Source organism: Acipenser ruthenus, chromosome 12, assembly GCF_902713425.1.
Source record: "Acipenser ruthenus chromosome 12, fAciRut3.2 maternal haplotype, whole genome shotgun sequence".
In the NCBI taxonomy this organism is placed as follows: Eukaryota; Metazoa; Chordata; class Actinopteri; order Acipenseriformes; family Acipenseridae; genus Acipenser; species Acipenser ruthenus.
The window spans coordinates 31,199,618-31,225,019 of NC_081200.1; the positions used below are offsets into that span (position 1 = coordinate 31,199,618).

Sequence of the window (25,402 nt, forward strand, 5' to 3'; positions counted from 1 at the left end):
ATCACTATTTAATCATATCCTGATGTCACTATCACTATTATCTGCTGTACTATTGAATTGTGGTTTGTCACACTTGTACTTTGCTTGAACAAAAGTTATTGTATTTCTTGCTCTTATTGTATTACTTGTATTGTAACACTTGAAATGTATTTGCTTACGATTGTAAGTCGCCCTGGATAAGGGCGTCTGCTAAGAAATAAATAATAATAATAATAATAATAATAATAATAATAATAGCATTACCTGGGCATACACTCTGCAGCACCATTCAAGCATGAAGCGACAGTATGTACAGAGTGATTATACTTCTAAGAACCTGCAATCCTAAATGAGACTTCCCTGCTGCTCAGACATGATTAATCAACAGTGGATTGTGAGCTGTCTTTTGGTCTGCAGACAACTGTTTCAGCTAGAAGTACTCTCATGCAATATAGGTCAATCCTGTAACCTACTTTAGTCTTCATGATGATAATTACACTTGGCAATGCAAACAGAACCTTTTTTTGTCTTTTAATTAAAAAAAAAAATCCAGACACTGTCACTATTCAAAGGGTAGTTTTTGATGGCAGTAACTTACTTTACACTTGGTTTGGCAACCATGAAGCAGTATACAAAATAGGCAGAAATGTGGTCATAAACATAGTATAGCTTCTGTTCACATGGTCATCTAAAAACGGAGACAGTGCGCTACAGTGTAATGAAAGAGCCAGGCAGCTGATGAAAAGCAATATATACTTTTAGTTGCAAAGCCCCCTGCTACACACAAAATAAGGGTTTACACTAACCAATCTGACAAAAACGTAAAACAATTCTTCAGATCGAGAAGCTTTTTCCAGATTCCTTTCTACAGTATATTGAAAATACAGCGGCCCGAACAAAGGTGTTGCATCATCCCAAGTGGTTTGTTGTGCTTGGGGGTGGGACATTTACTGTCCAAGCTGGCGAATTATCCTAGTATTTTACAGCTGTTCTGCCCTAATGCTATTGTACATTACTACTATATTACAATAGTTATAATAGTACACTTCTGTGTGACAGTGTGTTTCAGTGTGACAAGGGGGCAGTCGTGATGTCACAATTACCCTTTTACAATTAGTTTGCTACACAGTTTCAAACCAGCTAGAGTTTACATTGGGATTGCCTTTCTCTGTTCTGAAATTAGTATTAAAAACCAATAAATGCATTAAAAGAATATAAGAAGGTATTTACTATTTCTGTATGTATAAGAAAGAAAAACAATAAAAAGGGTGAGCCTTTTTCATCTCCTGTGTGTCTTATATCTCTGCTGCATTATAAAATCCCTCCAGGGGGATCATGAATTTCATGGAGGTTACAGAAGATACCAATAAAATACCGTGGAAGTAAATGTGGAATTGATTATCAGCTTTGAGTGTAAAACAATACTGTCTACATTATTTTTCACACATTTTACAGTTGAATTATCTATATGTTGCACAGAAGGCAGACAAGCTATCCAGTTATGTACACATATTTTTCCAAGCCAGCCCGAAAAGAAGGACCATGTTTTCATTTTAATATCAAACATTTATTTCAATATTCAGACAAAGCACAATTTTGACTTTAAATCCTGAAAGAGCTTTTTCGACTTAATCTTTTATTGTCACACAGATCTAGGTGTCTCGTTCCCCTCCAGGATATTTTAACAGGATTGTGTTTAGTACAGTACAGTGCTCACTTACATAGGCATAGATTGATACACATACTAATCAAGTTAACATTATACAGATGTTCACTGTCAAAACATTGCATAACATTTTCCTACCATACAAACTGAAGGCATTTCCCACTTTGCATGCATAAACCCTGTTTGACTGCATGTGCTGTGTCCATTTGTAGCGAGATCACATTTTTAAATAATTTTCAGATACATTTATTCTTATCTGGCTAATTATAAAGAAGTATTTACAGTGGTATAAATGTGCATTAATTTGTCAATTAATATTATTTGGACTGTTTAAACCAATCATATAATATACCAGAAAACAGGCATCCTATACATTAACAAAAAGTTAGTAACCATTAAAATAGCCTTTGGCACACATATTCAAAAAATAATGATTGAATGTGTTACTCTTGGTACTACTATATCTAAGATAATCACAAAAATAATGAATAATGTAAATTCTCTATAATAAAAAATCTACTGAGCAAAATTTAGTAGAATACATTCCTTTACCATCCAAGTTAACTGAAAACTAGCTTGTTAAAAGCTCGATGTCACATTTTTAAAACAACTCAAGCATCTAAACCACACAATACTGAATATTGTTGTACATGGCATAACCTTTATTCTGAAGTCTTTACCATCTGTTTCATTATAGGGATGAATGTTGCAATAAACAACCAAAAGCAACCAAACAGTACATACTAAATAGAAAGTTGTTTTTATTATTCAAGATCTTAAATGTTAATGCACCCTGCAAAAGCTATTAAATTAATTACATTATTTGGCAGTGAGAGTTCTTAAAAATATATTTAAAAAAAAAAAAAGTTTACATTAAGTAACAGGAGGAACACAACTGCTGTTTCCATATAATTTCCATTGATCAGTTGCCATACCCAGGTAGAATAGAGTTGTGTTTACATGTACAAATAAAATTGTATCTTTATTTTACATTTTAACTTGTAACATTCTGTTTAAATAACCGCACAAAAGAAACTCAATAATAATTATCTTAAACATTTTAACTTCTGTCATTGTTAGGTATACATTGTCAATTGCAGTGTACAATATTACATAGAATGAACTTCAACCTTTATATAACTAAATAAGCAAACTCATTTGTTCTAAGGCAATGCTTTCATATAATTTCTTTTTCCATAGAAAATAGTAAATCTTCATATAATAGTTCATTCTTTTAAGCTGTACATGCATAAAAAAAAAATCTTGTTCACTTTATATAGAATAAACTAAGCCAATGGATGGGGCAACTAATGGTTGATATCTTCTTTCCTAGCCACAATCATAAAACATTATTATGCAGTAAGTGCATTGATCTACTGTAGCGTTTGTGACAGCACACTGAGGAATGTATTTTGTGGCTGCTTTGCACAGCCACGATGCAATTGTTTAATTGTTTTATTGAGCCAGGATGGGAATCACCTGGCACTAATTCAATGAGGGACACCTACCTTGTAATTGGACAGGCAGGTATATAAACCAGGTGAAATGTTTGTTTGGTTATCTGCGTTAAGGCCTGGAGGAAGCCTGTGTGGGCAGACCTGAAAGGGTATTGTGAAACTCAAAAAGGATAAGTGTTTTAAGTGACGGTTAAATTGCTTAGCTGTCCACTTTATAGTTTATGACATGAAAAGATGAGTTTAACACTCCTAGAAGGAGTTAGGCTTTTGTTTTGTGTTTAAAATAAATATACAGGCACCACCCTGTTTCTACCCTGTCTGCTGTTGTGAAAGTACTTCATTTTCACTAGAAGACAGTGCTAAAGGTCCCGAAGCGTCCCACATTCCAATTCTTTATGATTATCTACAGATATTTCAAACATACCGAAATAAAGCTGAACTAACAAACTCAGTTTGCTGTCTATTTTTTATTTTCAATGTTATTTCTGTGGTGAAAGAGAAATGTGTACTGTATGTGCAAAGGAATATTTGTTACCAACTTATACTAGTTTTTGTGTAAAGGCCATTGCTTGAGGATAAACACTTTTACAGTATTTTAAAGTTATTTCTTCATATGTTACAATAAATTGAAGATTAATTAACATCCCTATAAATATAAATAATTCATATTCTGCAACTCATTTAATGTTAGTATCCTGGATTTTCTTGGATACACACATATTAATATATTTTTTTTACATTATTACCTTAGCTTTTTAAATTCCTATCGCTTTCTATATTACAATATTTGTACAGTTATGAACATTCCAAACCGTGCCGTGTCTTACACTAGTAGTTATGCAGTTATAATGTGATCAGCCCTCAACAAAAACATTATTTTTTAAATAATATTATAATATTATATTAAGTTGGGGGGGGGGGGGGGTTATTGTGAGGCAATTTTGCTTTAGAATCTATTCTTTGAAATCAAATAGTCCTTTGATAAGTGATGATGATGCAAACATCATCAAACATCCAGTTAACAACTGTGTTCGAGTTAGAGCCATTCTGAAATAAGATCCCCTGCTAAATCCAGGATACCACCTTTAGACATTTATAAATGCATGAAAATCAACAAATTAACATTTTAGGACTATTCCTCTTTCATTACATGCCATTTAAGATGGCTGCAAAACATTGCCCCTCCCGTTTTGGAGAACTAAAGAGGCATCAATTAATACATCTGAAAGCACTTTTATACTCATTAGTTTTCCTTGGTGTAATAGCACCTGCTGTATAAATATGTATGTTGCACACAACACCATGTAACTCTCTAAATCTCAAGAGTGATTTCCATGATATGAAACTTTTTTAAAAGACCACCCACTGGTGAATATGTAAGGTACCAAATAGTTTAGAACTCTATTTATAAAAGCTAATATACTAAAACAACATGAAATACTTCTTCATGAGCATATAAATTCAGCTGTGGCTTTAACTTTTCAAAAAGTTGGCACGTTTCAACACTATTATTATTTTGTTTCTTCCGGGGGCCCATATGAATACCATATTCAAAAATATGAAAAATGAACAAAATGAAATATATAGAGCAAAAATTGTCACAATACACATGACTTTGTGCTTTTTTTGTATATGTAAAAATGCATGCACAATACAGCTTCTTTTAAAAAGTAGCAATATTCATCCAGTTAGGCTGATGGGCAATGGATTGGCAATACACAAAACACTCTTGATTAACCGTGGGAAAAGGACAGCACTAGCTTCATCCAAATCTTTTAATGTTAGTACACAGAACAAGGCCATACAATGGAATACCTCACTCCTTGAAAGCCCGGGTAGGTGAAGTCCCTTTGTAAAAGATGTTTCTGGTGTTTTCTGGGCTGTTGCCTCTTTCCGGGATAAGAATGATGTTACCTTTCCTCCTGAGCGTAGAGTCACGGCTGGAGGCTATGGACAGGGTCTCAGAAGCAGCATCACTCCCCTCCACCGGGGTCACTCGTATGGTAGTTATCCCATGATGGTGGTGGTGCTCACTACCGCTCTCTGGATTGCCTCTCTTCCTTTCAGTGGAACCATAGCCATCCTTAAGGGACTCACAGCTTTCAGAGTCCCTGTTCAAATCGTTTAGCTCATATGTCTGACGGATGCTGCCTTTCTCCTGTGCCTTCCACTTCCACGAGCCAGTCCCATCGTTTGATGGAGCTTGAACGACTGGCCTGTTATTCTCCGGGTGTGCCTCTACCCTGACAATGTTGGCAGGTTCCTGATCCGTCAATGCTTTGTATCTTATGGATCCTGTGCAGCTGACAGTACTGCCATCCAAACTCTTAGGGCTGCTTTGCAGCATCCCCTGTTGCTTAGACATAGCTATAACCTGCATTATTCTTGGCTGGTTGTTAGTTCTGCAGGCTCCAGTCTTTTCTGCAACCTTGAGCCATTTTGATCTAGCGGAGCTGCTCTTGGGTGACGTGTTGACATGCTCCTGGGTTTCTTCTGGAATATGAACCAGCTGTGAAGAGCCAGGTCGTGATTGGATGGACACCCTCGCTCCTCCTGTAATAACACTGCTGTTGTTAGTCAAAGGAGTGCTGCCAGGCCCGATCTTTAAGTACTGGCCAATAGGACCTTGATGTTCTCCACTGACACCCACCCTGAAAGGCTCAGAGCTTGACCTCATTTCCATTGTTCTCTGTGGTGAGTGGCCAGCTTCGGTCTCTATCACTTGTAGGGACAACTTCCGGCTCTCGTTTTTGTTCTTCCACTGCGAGAGCAGCTGTTTGGAGCGTGCTGAATCCATGGAGGCATGGATGGTGGCATTTCTTCTTGTTGGATCCTCCAGTGCAGGTGTGTTCGCCCTGGGGAGTGTGTTGCTGAAGGTCACCATGGTCTCCTTGTCCATTGGGCTCCGCGGACTAATGATCTCCACCTCAGTGCTGGCTCTCTTCAGGTTGGTCAGCGAGCTGGACTCCCTGTGATTGCGGTTCAGGATACTTTCAGAATGGTGGGAGGAAATCCCGTCACTGCTGCTGCCATTCTTGCCTGGCAGGTGTCTGCTCGTGTCCTGGCTAAGATCTGTCAGAGACCTCAGGGGCTCTCTGTTCTGGGCATGTTGATTTGTACTATCTTCACTAGGCTGGAAATTGCCAACGGCATATAGTCCCTAGAAACAAAACAAACCAAACATCACTACCTTGGAAGGAAAGGAAATATGATCTACAGCTTCTCACATTTTATTGTTAATTCCACAAGCTGTTGTTTCAGTTCCCAGTAGGATATCTTACAGTATGGAAACAGCCTTCCTTCCATCCTTAGGATCGTACACAACCAATAACCATGTAAGCCGATTTAGACTTTCAACAGCACAGTATCACATTGAATTAGAGAGCTATTCAACCAATGTTTAAATTATAATCAACATAATTAAAATGGGACCCATCTGGAAACTTTGCCAAATTGCTTCTTCAATTTTTGTCAGTTTTTCATTAAGTATATGGAAATCTACAAAGCGGTATGTAATTCAATATGTTAACGTAACATTATTCAGCATGTTTCATTCGACTTTATGAAGCAAAGTTAGTTAATTTGTCCAAAAACTTTGTCCATAACTGGATGTCACTCAACAATGATTGCAGACGGTGCCGCCCACAGAAATTGACAGGCCCGGGATGAGTTTTTATGTCACACATGAGACAAAATTATTTTAATGTCATTGCTTTTATTCCTTTTAAAAGCTTGCACACAACAACCACACTTTCTTGGAATATAAGGGGTAATTCATATCTGCATTCATTTTTCCTCCCCTGTGGGTGCCACTGGTTGCAGTATATTCTGAATGTCTTAAAGTCAGTTATGATTAATTAATTTTTTTACTCTTTTACTTCTATTAATGATCCCAACAGGGGTGGATCCCGTCTAAATACTGACACCTTTTAAATTTACAGTAAAATTAGAGTCTAATTAGAAAACTTGATTTACACATTTTTAGATCAGTATAATAGTTAATTTTTATCAGGTAATTAATTGGAAGGTGCAAACAAACCTTAATAACACATGTGCAGTGAAGCAGAGAGAGCACTATTTACAGTATAGTCATGGGGGAGCTTTTTAATAGTGTTATTAACATAAAATATGCTGTATTACAAAATGTGCTGTGAAAACTGTAAGGCTACACTGCTGCCTGGCAGCAAAGCAGAACCAGGCACCAGGCACCTGTAGGGATTTCACTAACAGCTGTCTGTGGACGTGTCTGAATCAGGCATTCATGACAGTAGAAAGCTGGGAAGAAGCATGTGCAGTCTTGGCTAAAACAGTTTACCTGGTTTTCAATTATCTCTAGACTCTCTTGTATACCTACATTATCAGTCTTAGGTGCTGATAAGGCCAAATGCAAATCTCATACTGTAGACAAGGTGATCTTGTTTCTTCATCTCAAATCTTTGACCAGCTCAAAGATATTACACACAAGAGTAATGTATGCACAGGATATGCTGCTAGTTAAAAAGAGATGTCATACATTAACAGTCTGTACTGTATGTTACTGGTAGTGCAGTTTGGCACTTGGTGGGCAATGTACGCCACATCTCTAAAGAAGCACTTTTGAACCCAAGATGATATGTTCTCTGTTAGAACGTGGTTCTTAGTAGCTGGTAGCCTGGTTTGTTAAGTCAAAGTCTTAAAGGATCACCGTGATTCGATATCAACAACACGGCTAGGTAACACAAGATGGCTAAGTATTGAACTGCATGAGAATAGCTGCTGGTAATCATGCTAAACTTTAGGTAGCATTACTAAACATTACTTTTCATTTTATGATTATGACAGTTATATTAAATCCCTATTTTATATAGCATACATTTCATTAATAATCCATATGCAATTAATAATACATCAATAAAATAAAAAAGTACATACTATTGAAAGATAATAAAGCCCAATAGAGAAGATAACCTCACACAATACCATACAGAAAGACCACATTCCATACTGATTCCATACTGATTGTTGATGATACTTACTAAATATACCGCTATTCCCCCACCAAGGAGAAAGCCGCAGTAGACGTCAATAGGATGGCTCTTATACTGTATGATCCGGGTCAGACCACAGATAATTGCACAGATGATGAAGGAAAAAACCAACAAAGGTTTCAGAAGCTTAGAGGAGTCAGTCAAGGTGGCATTAAAATACATCTAAAAAGAGAGAAGAATAACTGTTAGCAAGAACAAAAAGGACAGTTACAGAACATCACAATAATCTGACTTACGTTTAATAAAGTCACAAGCATATTTTACCTTGAGCAAGGTGCACACAACCCAGAAGGTAACATACGCTGATGACTTTATGAAATAAAACAAATATCCATGAGCAGTGACACAGTAATACACTTTGATTAAGAACACATGTTATGGAATAATAAAGAGGTACAACATACAATATTTTGCAAATTCAGAGTTGAAGGAATTCCTTTAACTAGGAACCCTTATAAACAGTGACAGATTACTTACAGAGATGTACACAGCTGCAAATGCTGCGAGAGTGGCATGTTGGGACGGGAATGACTTTCTAAAAAGGAAGGAGAATTGAATTACTTTATTGGTTTAAATGTTTTTAGAGCTCATTGGAGTCTCAAGAGTGTACACTTTCTACATCTAGAGGCCAAAGGCAATTCAATTGATTTTTACAGTCTTTCCAAGTACACTTTGCATTTTCACATTTTGCAAAAAAAAAAAAATTATATATATATATATATATATATATATATATATATATATATATATATATATATATATTGTGGGGCAGTGAGGGCTAATAAGTATGTCAGTCTGAGGCTGACAAGATCTATGCTCCCCTGTTAAGGTGAAAAACTTGTAGTTCATGATAGGCGTCATGGCCGAAGTAGCTGGGGAAACTACATTTCCCAGAAGCCTTTAGGGCTGATGGTATTCAGCCAGAAAAGGGAAACACCTGGCTAATTGGGTAGATAGGGTGTTGATTGTCTGAGTGTTTGCAATTATCTGTGCTATATAAACTGTCCTTTTGTTCTTAGTGTAAGAAGGAGGTGGCAGGAGTGTTGAATGTGGAGAACGTAAGTGCAGAGTGATTAAAATAATTGATAAACTAGATTTAAGACAGGGAAACAGCTTAGCTGTCCTGTGTGAGTTAGGGACTTCAATATAGTGAAGTTAGTATCTTCAAGTGAAGATAGGCTTTTGGTTTGTTCTGTTTGTAAAAGGGTTTATAGTATTTTGGTTCAAATATTTACTTTGTTCCTGTGTTTTGTTTTATTTGGTGAGAATAAAAGTGTGCCAAGGCGCTGAACAATAACTCTGTCTGTGGGTGTTTGCTGTTCCTGCCGCTAGTCAGTCTTGACTGCCCGCCACGCTACCACAATATATATATATATATATATATATATATATATATATATATATTGTCATTTGTCTAGTTGTGCTTATACAAATGACCCAATTTTCCACTGTGTGGCTAATTAACTTCCTTTGTTACATGACAATTTACCACTCAAATACACATGGTTTGGATATCCAGCTTAAATATGTTATCAGAGGCTGTTATTAATCAGTGCACCCTAAAGCTGCTAAACTTACTTTTTATAGTAGTTGTATTGTTTCTATTGATGTTAATGTAACGGGCAGTGTAGTATGGTGGTGATGTTAAAAGCTCTATAACCACAAATGCAGAAGAGCCTCGTATTGTTTGCATAGTGGTTATGAAGCCTGCTTGCACTGTGCGGGGTCGCCAGTTCACACACATCTCTCAAACATACTTCATTTATTTCTAAAGCCTAAAGCGATTCACATAAAACAACACTGTGATCTAAAGTATTAGTAAATGGGTGTTCACTGCTATTTTGTTTTCAGATTTTAAGGATTATTTTTATTTTCTGTTTGACACAAATACTGGCACTGGAGCAACTTTACAGTATGTGGGTTTTGACCAATGGCTAAGTTCTCCCTGAAATGATTTCTACACCAAGAAGATTCTTAATTCTACTGACTGATGGTTTCAAAGAAAAAGTTATATGTACATGGCATTTAATAGTTATTGCAATTGTATGGAATATAAACCAGAAGTAGATTCATGAGTAGATTATGTAACCATTGTCAAAAGTAACTCACAATAGTAACTACAGTGTATATATTTTTTTTTTATCAAAACATACATTTCACAGGGGAAGCCACAGAGCATCCAATCATTTCCACTGCTTTTGTGAAAATGCAGGACATCCTCATTGAAAATAAAAAAGACCTGCAATTAAATACAAACATCTTGTTCCAGAGACTCGCATACTGAGTGACAATTGGAAAGCTAGTATGCATTTAAGTATTTTGTTAATCATAGAAAAACAAGAACTTCATATCTGGATACCACACAAACATATTTTGGGCTCTGTGTCAAATCAACTCATGTATTGCTGTTGTGTCATCTAGAGGTGCATTCAGTAACAAACAAAGTGCTTTATTCAATGGTACTAAGCTACACACACCAGCATCAGCAAAACTGCAAAAGTCCTGTGTCAGCAGCCAATACCCACATATAATCGTGTTCTTCAGTTTAAGAGTTTAAAACTGGTAGCAAGGACTCGATCCGAAGCGTTATTGATACTTATAATTCTTATGTATCCCCTGGGGCAATGGAGGAAAATTGCTGACTCAATAAGCCATCCTAGTGTGTGAAGGGGAAATCACTGGGAGAAAAAAGACTGCAGACGCTACTAGCTATCTCTGTATATGCACACATCATCAAAGAGCAACTGAGTTAACATATGCTATAAAACATTACTACACAACAGGCAAAATAAAAAAATTGCATACGCCTGGCACTATTGCCATTTCAGTATATTTTTAATATGTTTGCTTTTAGTTTAATGGTGTGTTTCATTCTGGGCTTCTTTTTGAGCATGTGATTCTATTTCAGTTTATGTATTATGTACTTAGAGAGAAAGATGGATGAAAAACAAGTGATTGGACAATCAAGGGTGATTACATGGTTTATAGAAAGATTGCACTCTCTAAATTGTAAAGAGAAAGCACATGACCTTTCAAATCCTGGGTGTATCTTAAGAGAGAATGTAATATCAGAAATATTCCTATAAATAAGCATGATATTATATTGACATTCCGGGCTATAAACTGTTTATATTTCACTCTTTAAATGTGGGACAAATGGTGGATAGTTATATTTTGGTATACTTTGTTCATGGATGCTATACATATATATTTTTCTGCCGTTTTCTAGATGATGAAGGTGCAAAAAAAAAAAATGTAATGCATTTTGAATTCTGTTTACAAAACAAATTGTTGCTGTGAAGTTAAAATTGAATCCAAAATCAATTTTTTGCAAACCATTTCTCTGTCATTTAATATTAATTAACCACCAGAAGGTAATGCATTTTCTTCTTTTTTGTAAGGATGACGTTTTGCTCTGGGCTGCTGAGACAGTAACACAAGTAGACAAACAAGAGGCAAAAGCCCCAATATACTTTTAGAAAAAAAAATGTATGAAACTTTCTACAAAATGCAAGTACACTTAGTGCCTAAATGTAAGTATATAAGGAGACTCATAACAATTCCCTCATAATTTGCTCTGACTCACAAGTATAATCCAATCCTTTACATCATCTGTACAGCTATGGCCAAAAGTGTTGCATCACCCTATAGAATTCTTTGATTACATGATGTTAACTAAAAGATCTAAATTATGTTTATATAGATTTTTTAAATGATATCTCAATCCTAAAATTCTAGGTAATGCAAAACTTGTGGACATAGCTGTATACATCTGATTAATGTGATGTTAGGATACAAACTCCCTGCATTGAACACACAATGGCAAACCTCCTCCTGATGGTCAGGAAGGTGCGATTCCAACAATTCTATTTTTATTGTTAGTAGTTTATTTATCTCATTGTGATTATTAACCCTGTAATGCCCATTTCTGTATCACATGATGCAATGCTCAGCCACCCCTCTATTATTATTTTTTAAATCCATCCTCAGAAGCTAGAGTCCTGCATCGGGTCGGGGGCCCGCAAGTGACCTGCAAAACGGGTCGGTTTTGGGTCGGTATGAGAACTTTTTCGAGGTTTGAGGTTCAGGTGCGAGTTAGAAAATGTCCTTTCAGCGTACTCGTCTGTAACCCTTTCCTAAATAACATATTAGAAGATAAATGTATTTCCTTCACCAAAGCAGGAGGTGATTAGGGAGGAGTCAGCTGACTAAGCAGTGTACTCAGTTTGTTTTTACGCTTGTTTTATATGTCACAAGATCCTTTTATCATGTCTGTTTGGTGATATTAAGAATGTCTGTGGACGAGGTGAAATAAAAGATTGCGCAGGGTTTATATCATGTAGTGGATAATAGTTCTAGAGGTAAATCACAAGTGTGGAATTCTTTTGGAATCATAGCGAATTAAAATAATGAACATGTGACTGGATTCGTTGTTTGAGAAACCTGTCATTATGTTTTTGTAAATGAGTGCCACAAAACTGGTACATCATCTCTGCGAAAGCACAGGTGTAGCTCCCTTTCAACTGGTGGCATGAAAGGAATATAAAGGTATTTTATAGTAGAGATATTTAATGTGTTACTATGTTAAAATATATCCAGACTACTAAAGCTACCATGCTGTATAGCCTATTTTATAAACTCAATCTGGGGATAATGGTAGATATCTGTGTATGAATGTGAGAGTGTGAGAGAGTAATAGATAAAGGACAAACACTTGTAGGTTGGAGTCGGGTTGCAGGTCTTATTAAAGCGGGTCAGGTCAGGTTGCAGGTAAGACGACGGTGTTGCAGCGGGTTGCGGGTTCAGGTCAGAAGCGGGTCTTAAAAATTGGACCCACCCAGGACTCTCTCACAAGCTAAAACTTTTCATATGCAGTACATTATGTGTTGCTGGAAAGGGGAAAGAAATGTAATCTAGTTAAATAAATGAAGTAACTTTTCTCATTTCAAAAACACTTGAGCAATACAGGGTTAAAAGTTGACTGAACTATCAGCAGATAACAGTGATTACTTTGTAAACCTTGAATAGACCCTGATAGAATGGGTTTTCATTCTATTGCTGACAGCATCTCTATGTTAAGAAACTAGATAAAAGATGAAACTTTGACACCACTTCTATATATGTACAAAATGCCTTACCTTCCAGCATTCATAAAAACAGAGTCGGCTCCTGAACAGATATCCTCCACGATGAATGCGTTTTCATCGCAAGAGGTATTCAGTGAGGTGTAATTAGGTTTGCACACAGTCAGAAAGTATGGAGCGTGGTAGCCGGTTGACAACTGGATAATATCAGTGATAAGAGCGGTGGCACAGAGTCCAAACACATGAACCCCTAGCAGGGAAAAAAAGGAGTGAAAAACATAACATATCACATTGAAATGATTTACATGCCAGTTCTCATTGGTATTTTACAGGTAGTCGTAATAAATCTCACAATCCCAATCTCTGAATTGCATTTAAAACACTGTAAACACTACTGGATAACTATCATGTACTCTACAATTCTATTTGGATTCATAGTGTGTATTAAAAGCTACCCAACTGGCTTTACAAACTCAACTTGGTTTGAGTTGTCCTGGGCAAATAAGTCCTAGATTAACAGTTGACAGAGGTCCATTAAAAGAAGAGCTATTAAAGCAGTTTGGTGTTCATGTTTTGTTTTAGGTGAAGTACTAACAGAAGTAGGTACACTCAGGCTCAGCTTGGATGGGTGCTAATGTAGCCTCCCTTCTACAAATCTCAAAGCACCTCACTTCTGACCAGAACAATCACCCCTGCTGTTCATTACTGGACCTCTTGCGAGCAATCTGTCAATTTGTGGTGGTCTTGGGTTGTGGAATATTATTGAGATTACAAAATGAATCAAAAGCATTGAATTAAACTACATTCCAGTCAAAGCTTGTGTATTTATGTGATGGTGCCACCAGGCTATCTGCCTGAATAAAACAATTCCAGAAAGTCAGATTTGTTGCTTGAGACCTACCAACAAATCTGACAGCCCTTCTGAGGAATGAGTTGAAGTTACAGCCTCCTGCGTTGATGTTCAGCTCGGATCCAACCCCTTTTCTTCTCTTGGAAAGGCAGCAGTAAAGAATACCCTCTCCAACCATAATCTAATGGAAAAACAAATGGACTTCAACAAAGGGCTGCAGCAGCACCAGTATCAAAGAACCCGGCTGAGGGATGCTGGGATTGCACTAGCTTGAAGGGTCCTCAAAGCCTAAGGCTCTAAGTGCTTGCTCCTCGTTCACTGGTGTGAAGTAAGCTGCCTCTCACTTCACCCCATGGGAGGCTAACCAGGCTCTCCAGCACTAAGAAGTGCGACTGCCTACCACATGTGAACAAGATCAGGCAATTCACCCCAAAATCCAGGCAGGAACGGCAACTCACAGCCTTCTCATGTCGAGGATCAGCACACCATCTGCCTAACATGGTAACTGGAACACCTCTTGATAATATCTAATCAATGCACATACAGCTCTCTGTTCAGTTTCATTCCACTCTTCAGCCTTTGTAGCACTCAGTGATTACAAAGCTTCTTTTGCCTAGAATCCACTGTTAGAGCCAAAAACTGTAGTCTACAATCAAAGGCATCAAATGCTGGCAAGGAATTATCTAAAAACTGCATGCTGCTGACCTTCAACCATTTTTAACAATTCGCTCTGTACAGTACCATTAAACAGCCATACAGTAAAATGTCCTCAATCTGCTAACTTCTGCATCTGTTCCCAGCAGTTCCCAGTAAACAGTATTAGTTACAGTGGTTTTAAAGGGCCCAAGTTTGCAGTGCAGTACCGGAAACAGAGGATTCCTAATGAAAGGAGATACACTGGAGGAAACGTAGGTAAAATATGTTGATGTTTTATTGATGATAAAGAAATAATAATATGAAGGGATTTCTCTTACAAGGATTGAAGGCTTACAGGTAGAGGAAGGTACACCGAGACTGACTTTGATCTAAACTGGAAGACAGTATTTATGGCAATCAAATCTAACTGAAATTGATAAAGCAGCTAATAAGTGTGTTTAACAGGCACGAAAAAAACCTTAGAAAAATGCCCTGCGATAAAGGAGAATGCTGCAACATTTGTAAAACAAACAAGCAAGGTATGAAATAGGGTTTCCAGATATTTGAATTGATAATTACTGGGAAAAAAGTACCATACATTACTTTTATCATACACCATCCTCCAAAAATCAGACAAGGAGGTCTGGATTGAATTATTTAAGCGCTTTAATGGAAAACTACTGTATAGGAATGTATGTATGTTTGTCACCGGTTGTATGAAAGAGAACCTTGTGGTGGCAGTGTCACTTTGAGAACGAAAAGCAGCCTTTCTACCAGTGAAGTTAAAATGCTGCCCTAAAAAGGCCAATAGGTAAATTACAGTTGACACTATAAAGATAACAAAATCTGCAGCAGAGACACAACAGGACAGAAGACTGAAAATTGAGGCTTTGTGGTTCTGAAAAATGTGAACTGATTGAATGAGACACTTACATACGGTGATAACGGTACAGGTAAGCCCAAGTTATAAGTCAGTCAATAAAAATGATCAGTGTCAATTTACCACTGAAACCCACCACTAATTAATAACACTAAATATAAGTATGGTAAGTTGTCTGTGTTACCATGGACAATGTAACTTAAGTACATTTTCACACAACAACCTAAAACTTTAGATAAAGTTAGATACAGTACAACCAAGTCATAAAATGGGTTAAATCCAGTAAAACAGAGGACCGTTACTGCAATATGTTTTTAGAGCAGATTTCCACAAAATAACATGACATTTGGTAGAAAGCAAAGTCCAGAATGCTATTTAAAAGCAGCTGCATCACAGATTTCTACATTAAATTGATAAAATGTACCAAAAAAAGGGGCAACTCCTTTTTAAAGGATAAAGATCCAAAGTGACCTTGACTTGAGGAATTCAATCTGAATCCAGCTTTTGATGTGCTAAAAGCACCCGAACATTGAGATTGGTAAAGGCACTCCGCATTGGAGTGCAGGATGCGCCTGATAGCCTGGACATCGCCGGTATATATATATACTGTATATATATATATATATATATATATATACTTTCTACAGCCTACATCACCTAGCGACTGTAGTCTTTCTTTTCTTTCTTTTCTAACCTTGCAGCTTGCTGCCTGTGTCTATCTTTCATCTGCCTCACTTTTTTGAAAATCAACAGAGAGAAAGATGTTTCCTCCAGCGAGACCCAGCTCTGCTGTGCCGTGAAGTATTCTGGCCTACCTCGGCATGCACGCTCACTGTGCACCGCCTAGTCTGCCCCTACAGGTTGTTAGTTACTATTGAAATTACTGCTTCGCAGTTTAAAAAAAAAAAAAAAAAAAAAACCCTTACACTCCAGCTTGCTGAACTGTCTTCGGCCTTGGGGACCCCGTTCTCCCCCCCTCCACCTGCCTTCGAGCCCTGCGCTGAGCATACCATGTACACAGACTCCAACCCCTCGAGCTCCCAGCCACTCAAGCTCTCCTCCAAGGAGCAGCAAGCGGTCGAGGCATTCGAGGCAGGCCAAGGACATTGATGACCTGAAGAGCCAGATGGCTCAGGTCCTAGAGTTCCTGGTCAGACAGCAGTCTATTGACTCTGCTCCTGCCCCAGCTCCGCCTCTGGTACTTGCCTCAGCTACCCTGGTGGTTACCCCAGTCGTCTCATAGCGAGACGAGGCGATGAGCGTAGGAGAGCACAACGCCATATCCATTGAGGCATCCTAGGATGGAGACTCGATGGGACGTCCAGAACCAGAGGTCCAGGAGACGACCCAGTTTGCCTCAGAGACTGATGCGGCCCCTCCCTCAAGTTCATTTCGGGCGATCATGGAGCAAGCCTGAATTTCCTCCAGGTTCCCTTGAAGTCAGTGCCTGAACAGCCTGAACAGCACCGGTCTATTTACAGTGCCTTGGTGCGAGCCCACCAACACTAGTTGGCAGCAGTGAGACATCCCTCATATTCTGTCCGCTCACACTCCCTCACGTCGGCTTTGTTATACTTTTCCCAAAAGTATGGTTGGTGGTCATCTTCGAATTGAAAGCGAAAGGTTCCCTGAAAGAGAAGACGTCCACCAAACCTTGAGAAGTCGCATCACTTGCATTAGCGGGTTCGATGCAAAAGAGAACCAGATCTCCGCGGAGTGACTATTTAATACCTTGGCAGGCGGGACCGAGGATGTCACTCCACGGAGGGGCCTATCAGCAGCTTTGATGCTCAGTGAATACCTGACCTGTGGCAGGCAGATCCCAAAAGTATTATTATTATTTGTTTATTTAGCAGATGCCTTTATCCAAGGCGACTTACAGAGACTAGTGTGTGTGAACTATGCATCAGCTGCAGAGTCACTTACAATTACGTCTCACCTGAAAGATGGAGCACAAAGAGGTTAAGTGACTTGCTCAGGGTCACACAATGAGTCAGTGGCTGAGGTGGGATTTGAACCGGGGACCTCCTGGTTACAAGCCCTTTTCTTTAACCACTGGACCCCACGGTTGGTGGTCATCTTCTCTTTCAGGGAACCGGGGTTACATCCATATCGATATATATATATACACACAGAGGATTTGCTTTATTTATTTATTTATTTATTTATTTATTTACTCTGGTTATTATTCTACTGTACATTTGTTTACTGTAGGCTCTGTTGACAATGTGCTTGGATAAACAGGGGCAACTCCTCTTCAATCTGTCTCCTTGTTATAAGCGTGCATATCTGTGTGAACACATTGCACTGAATTAAGACCCACTGTTGGAGAAACATGCACTTTAAGAAATGATAAGATTAACTGTTTAGTTTTAGATTGAGTTTGTTAAAAGACAGTTTGGGTTTAATCTTAAGTGATGCAGCCAAATGGCAGATGGCATGGAAGTTCTTAGTGGACCCTAAATTTTATGATAGCTGGTGGGACCTCATCTTTAGAGGGGCATGTGTACTGATGACTGCTGCATTTTTGTCAACTTTATTGATTTGTTGTTATTTGAAATGTTTGCTCAAGAGCTACAGATCGGAATTGAAGTACTGTACGTGCGACTCCAAGCACTGAATGAGTACATGCCATTGACATACACACAGAAGGAGCAAAGGAGTAGAAGGAGAGAGATAGGGGAATTGTACATAAAGGTTTATTTTACTATTTTTGTAGCTTGAAACACAAGAGACACATAACTACCACGCATGATAAATACTTACACATATTGTAATGACCATAGCATGATAGTTTGGACATACGGAGTTCATACCCAGCGAAGAGGACATCGGGTGGCTCGGGGTATCTCGTGGGCGACCCTGTCACGGTAGGACCATCTCTCTTTATTTCTAAAAGTGGCGTATGTAAGATACACGTGTTTGCAGGTTTGTACACTCTGTTAGTTTTAAAAGGAGATTATCAGAGGAGGTATAGTAACTGGTAAATGCGAGATTGCAAGATTTCATTTAATTGCACTGACAGCAACCGTCTGACTGCTGGAATAAACACAATAACACAATCGCACATTGCTGGAGGAACCAATGCACTCAAGAGATAACATAGGTTAAGCACAAAGTTCAAAGGGCCCCACCAAGATAACACCATCTTAGGCAGCATAAAGGACCAAAGGGCCACACCAAGATAACACCATCTTAGGCAGTCAAGAGATAACACAGGTTAAGCACAAAGTTCAAAGGGCCCCACCAAGATAACACCATCTTAGGCAGCATAAAGGACCAAAGGGCCACACCAAGATAACACCATCTTAGGCATTGTGAGGCAGAACCAGTTTTCTTTACAACACAGACATGAGACTCTCCACAGTGAGTTGCCCGGGGTGATTGAACCCACAAAGAGAAGGAAGGAGGATGGGGCTGAGGTCAGTGGCTACTTAATCAAGGTGCACTCAGCTCAGTTCACTTCTCTCTTTCATTAAGACTAGTATTGGAGACTTGTCGATTGAGTCCTGGAGAATCAAACCTACAGTATTGCATTATATTATTTTGTTCTGTTATGTTTTGATCTTCAGTTTTGCACCATGCAGTTTGCATATGAAAGTGTGATCTGTACTGTTTTGCTTTGAGAGTTCTTTTTGTTTCCTGAATTAAACCTGTATATATTGAATAAACCAAATTAATATCTGAAGAAAAGGACTGTGCATTTCTTTCATCAAGAAACAACTACTCACTACTTAAAAAAAAACTTCACCCACAAGCATCTACACAATCTCAAAGTATCATATTCCATATCTGAAAAAACAAAAACAAATAACAGAAATATACGTCCACACCACCAGCTCTTTACAATAAACAAACTATTCTACTATAATCAGCACTCTCTTGGTTTGCAGTGGAAAGCAAGGTATGCATGCGTTAATGGCATAAAAGGAATATTCCGTTTACCAGAATATGAAAGGAATAAGAGAATTCCGCCTGCATGTATATAGAGCATTTGGATTATTCTAGTATTCCAAATATTTAATATTCTGAATTATTGTGCCATGTAAACATACTGATTGCTGGTGTGCTAAAACCCACAAAAAAAGCAAACGTATTTGACTCAAAACCTATTCTGTTGTAGTTTATACTAATAGAATAAGTTGTGAGCATCACTGATGTGACATAGATTCAATCCAGACCTTACTTAACTATGTCATGCCTTTTCATTAACACATGATTACTCATTACACATATTTACACATGTATAGTCATTCAATATTTTTTAACCAAATCCTAAAAAGCTTAATTATTGAAATTATTGTTATAGGAACATCATTTGAAGTATAATTATGGTGCAATCTATGCAAGTTGCTGCAGGGAATTATGATTAATTTAATCAACATGGAGTACACTGACCATGGCTGCAGGTCCAGCGAATATCAGGCTGAGTAGCATCAGGAATGGGATCACCTCATGGGCTGGCTCGATAAACGGCATGCTGAGGCTCCGGTCATTGCAGATGAACCCAGAGCGCACAGGTTTAAACACATCAGTGAGCTCCAGGAAGTAAAGGCTGACGACCGAGGAGGCCAGGATCGGGAGCTGTGAAAAAATGTAAAAATAAATAAAAAAACAAGGATATGGAGTGCAGGATGCGCCCTATAGCTTGGAGATTGCCAGTTCAAGTCCACCTATACGACCGTGGCCGGGAGTTCCCAGGAGGTGGTGCACAATTGGCCAAGAGCTGCCCAGACGGAGAGGGTTTAGGTCAGCTGGGGAGTCCTTGGCTCACTGCACACCAGCGACCCCTCCTCAGTCACTGTAGTTCTGTAATGGTTTAATGGCGGGCTTGCAGTGCAAAAAAAGCAGATGGCTTGTCTTCGTCTCTCCTGAGTTAGTGCGGGGGTTGCAGCGGTGAGCCGGATTGAATAATTGGGCATTCCAAATTGGGAGAAAATCGGGGGTAAAATAATTGGCGAGTCCAAATTTAAAAAAAAAAACAAAAAAACAGGGGTACAATATTCTAAACAATAAACAGGAAGATGAGGCTAGTGTCTACTTTTTAGTATTGTGCATTTTCTATAATTTGTCTTTTTCAGTGGGGTAAATTCTAATACATTTAAATGTAATAGAAAGCTGAACAACTGTGTTGCAAATCTATAAATTATCAGAGCTAACTGGTTCAATTCTTCTGCTCCACTCATTTTTATCATGCAAATTTTAAATTCTCATGCTGCAAGGCAATTATTTTAAAGTGCTTGGAGTGTATGGTTTCCTTAGAGACGGTCATCGCTGGAAATTACAGTTTTATTTTCTCAGTAATAGGATAACGTGTGGTTGGGATGGGGGCGGATGTGGCAGAGGTGTAGGCGGTGCAGGCTGAAGTTTTTATTCTGTTTGTACCATTGCAAAATGTGCTCCCATTTGCACCTACTGTACATATAAAGATAAATAAAATAAGGCCATTCATATTATGGAATGCCTCTAATTGTTTGTCTTGTTAATGAAATGAATTGTACCTTATCTGCATTTTGAAATTCTTTATTATATTAATGTGATGTTGTGTGAGATACACCACAGGAAGTGCAGGAGTGCCACGGACAGGCTGATCCATGCAGGATAAGTGAAACACAGAATATATGCAGCTATATGGTGGTGGTTCATGAAGACTGGCACTTCCTGGAATGCTAGTTTTCCACAGCCACAATCAGCCTCTATCCCAAAACAAGAAAAAATATGCTTGGATTTTTTCTTGAGCTTTTATTGTGAAAAGGTAGGTGATACCAGAGAAAATAGCATGAGTAATTCAAGATATTCATATAATTCATTCCAGAGATGATTAACCTCACTTATATTTGGACAGAAATATAGGTCAGCTGTGCCACCTCAGTAACAAAGTGCCTTGCAGACCTTTCACAAGCTGCTGAACATGTATGCCTGTATTCTTCATATATGAGTGCATAATTGAATTGATACTTAAACTGTTGGCTGCACTTTGTCAATATAAAACAGATTTCTGTAGAGTTGTGGAAAATGTTCCATTCTCTGTGTGGTATTTATATGAATACAGGCATTTTTTTTCTAGTTTCACGGGAACAGATTACAAATATAGACTATTGCTTCGGTCACTGCAGTTCAATTACATATGTATGAAAATGGCAGACAGTTTGCATCAGTGGTTACAAATAGAGCATATGGGCATACTGAGTTCTAAACTAGGCAGAAGTTTTATCCCACTGGATGTAAAACAGATACACCTCACGTAGTTCTTATTAAATATGTCATGTTGTGTATAAAAGAAAATGACATTCAATCTAGCAGAGCCCCCAAGGAAAGCAACGCTTAAGCCAAATGTCCTATACGCTTGATTCACATGATTTGAAAAATGCCTGTACACCAACTCCCTGGGTTACTGGTTAAAAATGGGGCCTAGAGGTTATTACCCAAGAAGGATTAAGGATGGCATTTAGTCAAATTTCTTGTTAACCTTAGCCTTGACTTGAACTACAGTCTTCAAACAATTCCCAGGTGTGCCTTTGATTCAGAGTACAAGAATAAAGCTGCAACCATCTAATTCCAACACCAGGTGTTGTCTGCAGGGTAGAATTCCACTGGAAACCCAAACAGCTGAGTCAGCAGGTCTTCAGGTACTGTAATTACAGCCACCTGCAGGTAATTCTATAATGTAACCCAAGCTGCTTCATGCATAATATAAATTGTGATAGTGGTCGGTGTCTGCAAAACGAATCCATGATTGGGTGTGGTCAGTCTATAGACATAATCTACATTTTTACAAATGATACATGACTTCTACAAAGGCTGCTTCTCTTTGACAATGAGTATATGCGTGTTGGTTGGTGTACAAGTAAATCTGTGTGAAAACAAACACAAACCACTACATTTCAGTAACATAGGCTACATTCTCAAAAACTTTACATCTTACACAGCTAGGATTGAAATAACGCTACATGAAAATGAGGACCCTGCTGAATGACAGGACTCTTCCCATTATATTGTTTTGATTGCACAGAGTTGGTCAAAATATTACCTCATGATGTACCTCCATTGGACTCTATCTGTATGTGTGGAAGCAGTTACCTTGTTCCACTAGTCCACTAGTATGATTATTCAATATTCGTATTACAATAAAGGTTAATGGGGTTCAGGGAATTGGAAACTTTTAAGTATTCATAGAAATACTAAACAAATATTTTGTGGAATTATACACACCTCACACACTGCTCTAAGTTTAAATAAATGTGTTTTAAAAGTAATTATGAAAAATAATGGTGAAAATAATACATTATATAATAGCCTCATCCAAATGAATTACTGAGACCTAGGATGTGACCTAATTAAGGACAGTGAGCTTTTGTCTGTATGGTACATAATTGTTGGAGATGTTAGATCACAAAAATATGTCAAATATGCCATGTTTAAGAAGCAACTTCAAATTCATATAGTGGGCACCATAGTTGCAATACGAATTTAATACTTCATTGTTGCTGGGCAACTTGTTATCAAGAGATCTATTTGCATTTTAGAGTTTAAGCAACATACAGTAACATTATACGGACAGTGGATACAGTATGTTTTAACCATACCATGTTTCAGTCCTTATGATGAAATGCTGTGTATAGTCTTACTTTGTTAAACTTGCTGCAGCCAGCATCGCTATCAACAAAATAATGCGTCTCACAACCAGAGCAAAGATTGGTCATACATACAGGTAATAGAAAGACAGCTTGGGAAGATAGTTAAAACCATGAGTAAGTAGAAAAGGCACAACAACAACATCTGGCTACAGTACTTCAGCAATGCCAACGGTCGTTGATACACATTTGATCATACGTGCTTCTCATATAGATTAAGGAGGTTAACCCTTTGAATCCCCACAAAAATGCTTCAATTGCTGCATCTTCAACACACAATATATCACATCCTTTATATTATTGCTGGCTACGTATCCAAGGTACATATTACCCGTTTAAAAGCAGCAGACCCGCTTGTTTAGCTTCACAGATGCAAAATGCAAGCACACCTACCTCCACGAAATAGAAGCAAGGCAGTAAGGTAACGCTGTCTTTGGTCACCTTCCCTTTTTGTCGGTCCTTGCCCGACATGTTGGCTCTTTCTCTGTCCTTTTTTAACACGTGAAATAATAATAATTACTTTATCCAAGTTGATGTCGCCTGTAGAAATCCAACAATTACAGCTAGTGCTCCATTCTCAAGCGTTGCAGTGGATGGAGTGTGCAGTTTCTCTGCGGCTCACCAACCAACCACTAACCAAGTACAGTGTTTTTCCAAACAAGAGGAAGCCTCTGAATTAAGAGAGCGGTGATGGCTGATTGAGTACAACATGTACGCATGAATCAAACCAGCGGCTATTCTGCATTTCCTGTAGATAATATTTAAAAATCGCTAATCTTCGCTCTATAGAGAGACTTGCTAATTGAACCGTGCATTACACAGGATAACTCAAAGGAACCTGACGTCAGAACTGGGCTGTAGCAGATTCACATTTACACCAGCAAGTTTATATTCTCATACCACTGCACTGTACATAATCGGCATTTGAGTATGATCAGAAGTAGCAATTAATTTTTAAGAATCTGTCACCATCAATCTTGAGTTCTGAGATGATTTGCATAAACAGCCCTGCATACATGATATATGAAAATAACACCTCCTCGTATAAAAAGCTAATTGGCCTGCAGCAGCATCATAACATTCTACGTATATAATATGTTTAAAATGACAGCCCGTTAGAAAACACATAATAACTAGTTTTTTTGTTTGTTTTCAATGCTACTGTGCTTTTTATTGTTAATATAACAGAAATAAGTTCCTTCGGTAATTTTAGTAAAGGACTGACGTCTGACACATTTTTTTTTGTTGTTGTTATTTTTCGTGTAGGTATTATTATGATATAAGCATGTATTAAAATGACTACTTTAACCCTAACCTTGAGACAGTGGTTATAAAGGAATACACTGAAACTGAAACTGTAACTTGGCATCAGTTCAGGTGCACCTCTGTCCATATTAGGTTAAACTGAAAAGAGCTGTGCACAGTCAGTATCACATTCATTTCTACTGCCTCTGAATAAACTTTCTAGGAGGCAATCTCTCTCAGTTGAATGTAAGAGGGTTACAAATAGAAACTTATTATGTTGGTCTTTAGCATTATCTTTAAACACGTATTGTGTCAAACCATGGTAAAAGCATACATAGTGCATTGCGCATATTTACCATAGGATTAAATTGGATTAATAAGAGGTGATGTTTTTACGCGTTAAGCACTGACCTGCCTGTATTTTAAAAGCAACCTTTTTACAATGTTTTGGTAATAGCTACAAGATGATTCATATGATAGAATTGTCAGGTCACATGAGTTCTACATGTTGCTCTAATGAGGACTGGCGTGCCACTGTAGGTACACTGTATGGCAGGGTCCTGTATTAATTCCAAATGAAATCATTTCTAAAACCCAAATCTAATAACTCAGATCAAGAGACAATAAAACACATTACATGAATTACTATAATAAAAAGTCACTTCTACACTTATAGATTGTAATACTGTACTCTATATGGTATAGTTTCATTATCTAGGGTAATAGGATCTTATGACCTAACATCTACAGCATCCTTCATATTTTAAATTAGTTATAACTTAATTCAGGTTATTTTTACTACAGCTATTATTAAAGATTATAATTAATTGGACTCCCACTGGTACGTCTAGATTGATATCCAGTTTGTGTCTTGTACATGGGGAAATGAAGATCAAAGTACCTCTAATTTAATATGTAGAAAATACTCAAATAAATCTGTCAAA

At 37.9% G+C, this 25,402-nt stretch overlaps 1 protein-coding gene across 1 annotated transcript; it reads right to left on the bottom strand.

Moving 5' to 3' along the window:
- Window positions 1-1,536: 1,536 nt before the first annotated feature.
- LOC117416689 (phospholipid phosphatase-related protein type 4-like) lies at window positions 1,537-24,119 on the bottom strand. Its single transcript, XM_034028043.3, has 7 exons — window positions 23,607-24,119; window positions 19,978-20,163; window positions 14,115-14,244; window positions 13,268-13,463; window positions 8,607-8,664; window positions 8,118-8,291; window positions 1,537-6,262 (listed from the first exon to the last, which is right to left on the bottom strand). The coding sequence occupies exons 1-7, from the start codon at window positions 23,682-23,684 to the stop codon at window positions 4,919-4,921; spliced, it is 2,166 nt and encodes a 721-aa protein (XP_033883934.1). The 5' UTR covers window positions 23,685-24,119; the 3' UTR covers window positions 1,537-4,918.
- Between the last annotated feature and the right edge of the window lie 1,283 nt (window positions 24,120-25,402).

What these genes read in the sequence shown, in the direction of transcription:
- LOC117416689 (XM_034028043.3), bottom strand. Translation starts at nt 23,684, where the DNA reads ATGTCGGGCAAGGACCGACAAAAAGGGAAGGTGACCAAAGACAGCGTT. An exon ending in CTTGCTTCTATTTCGTGGAG is followed by an intron (nt 20,164 to 23,606) that starts GTAGGTGTGCTT and finishes ATTTTTTCACAG; the next exon opens with CTCCCGATCCTGGCCTCCTC. An exon ending in GGGGAATAGCGGTATATTTA is followed by an intron (nt 6,263 to 8,117) that starts GTAAGTATCATC and finishes TTTTGTTTCTAG; the next exon opens with GGACTATATGCCGTTGGCAA.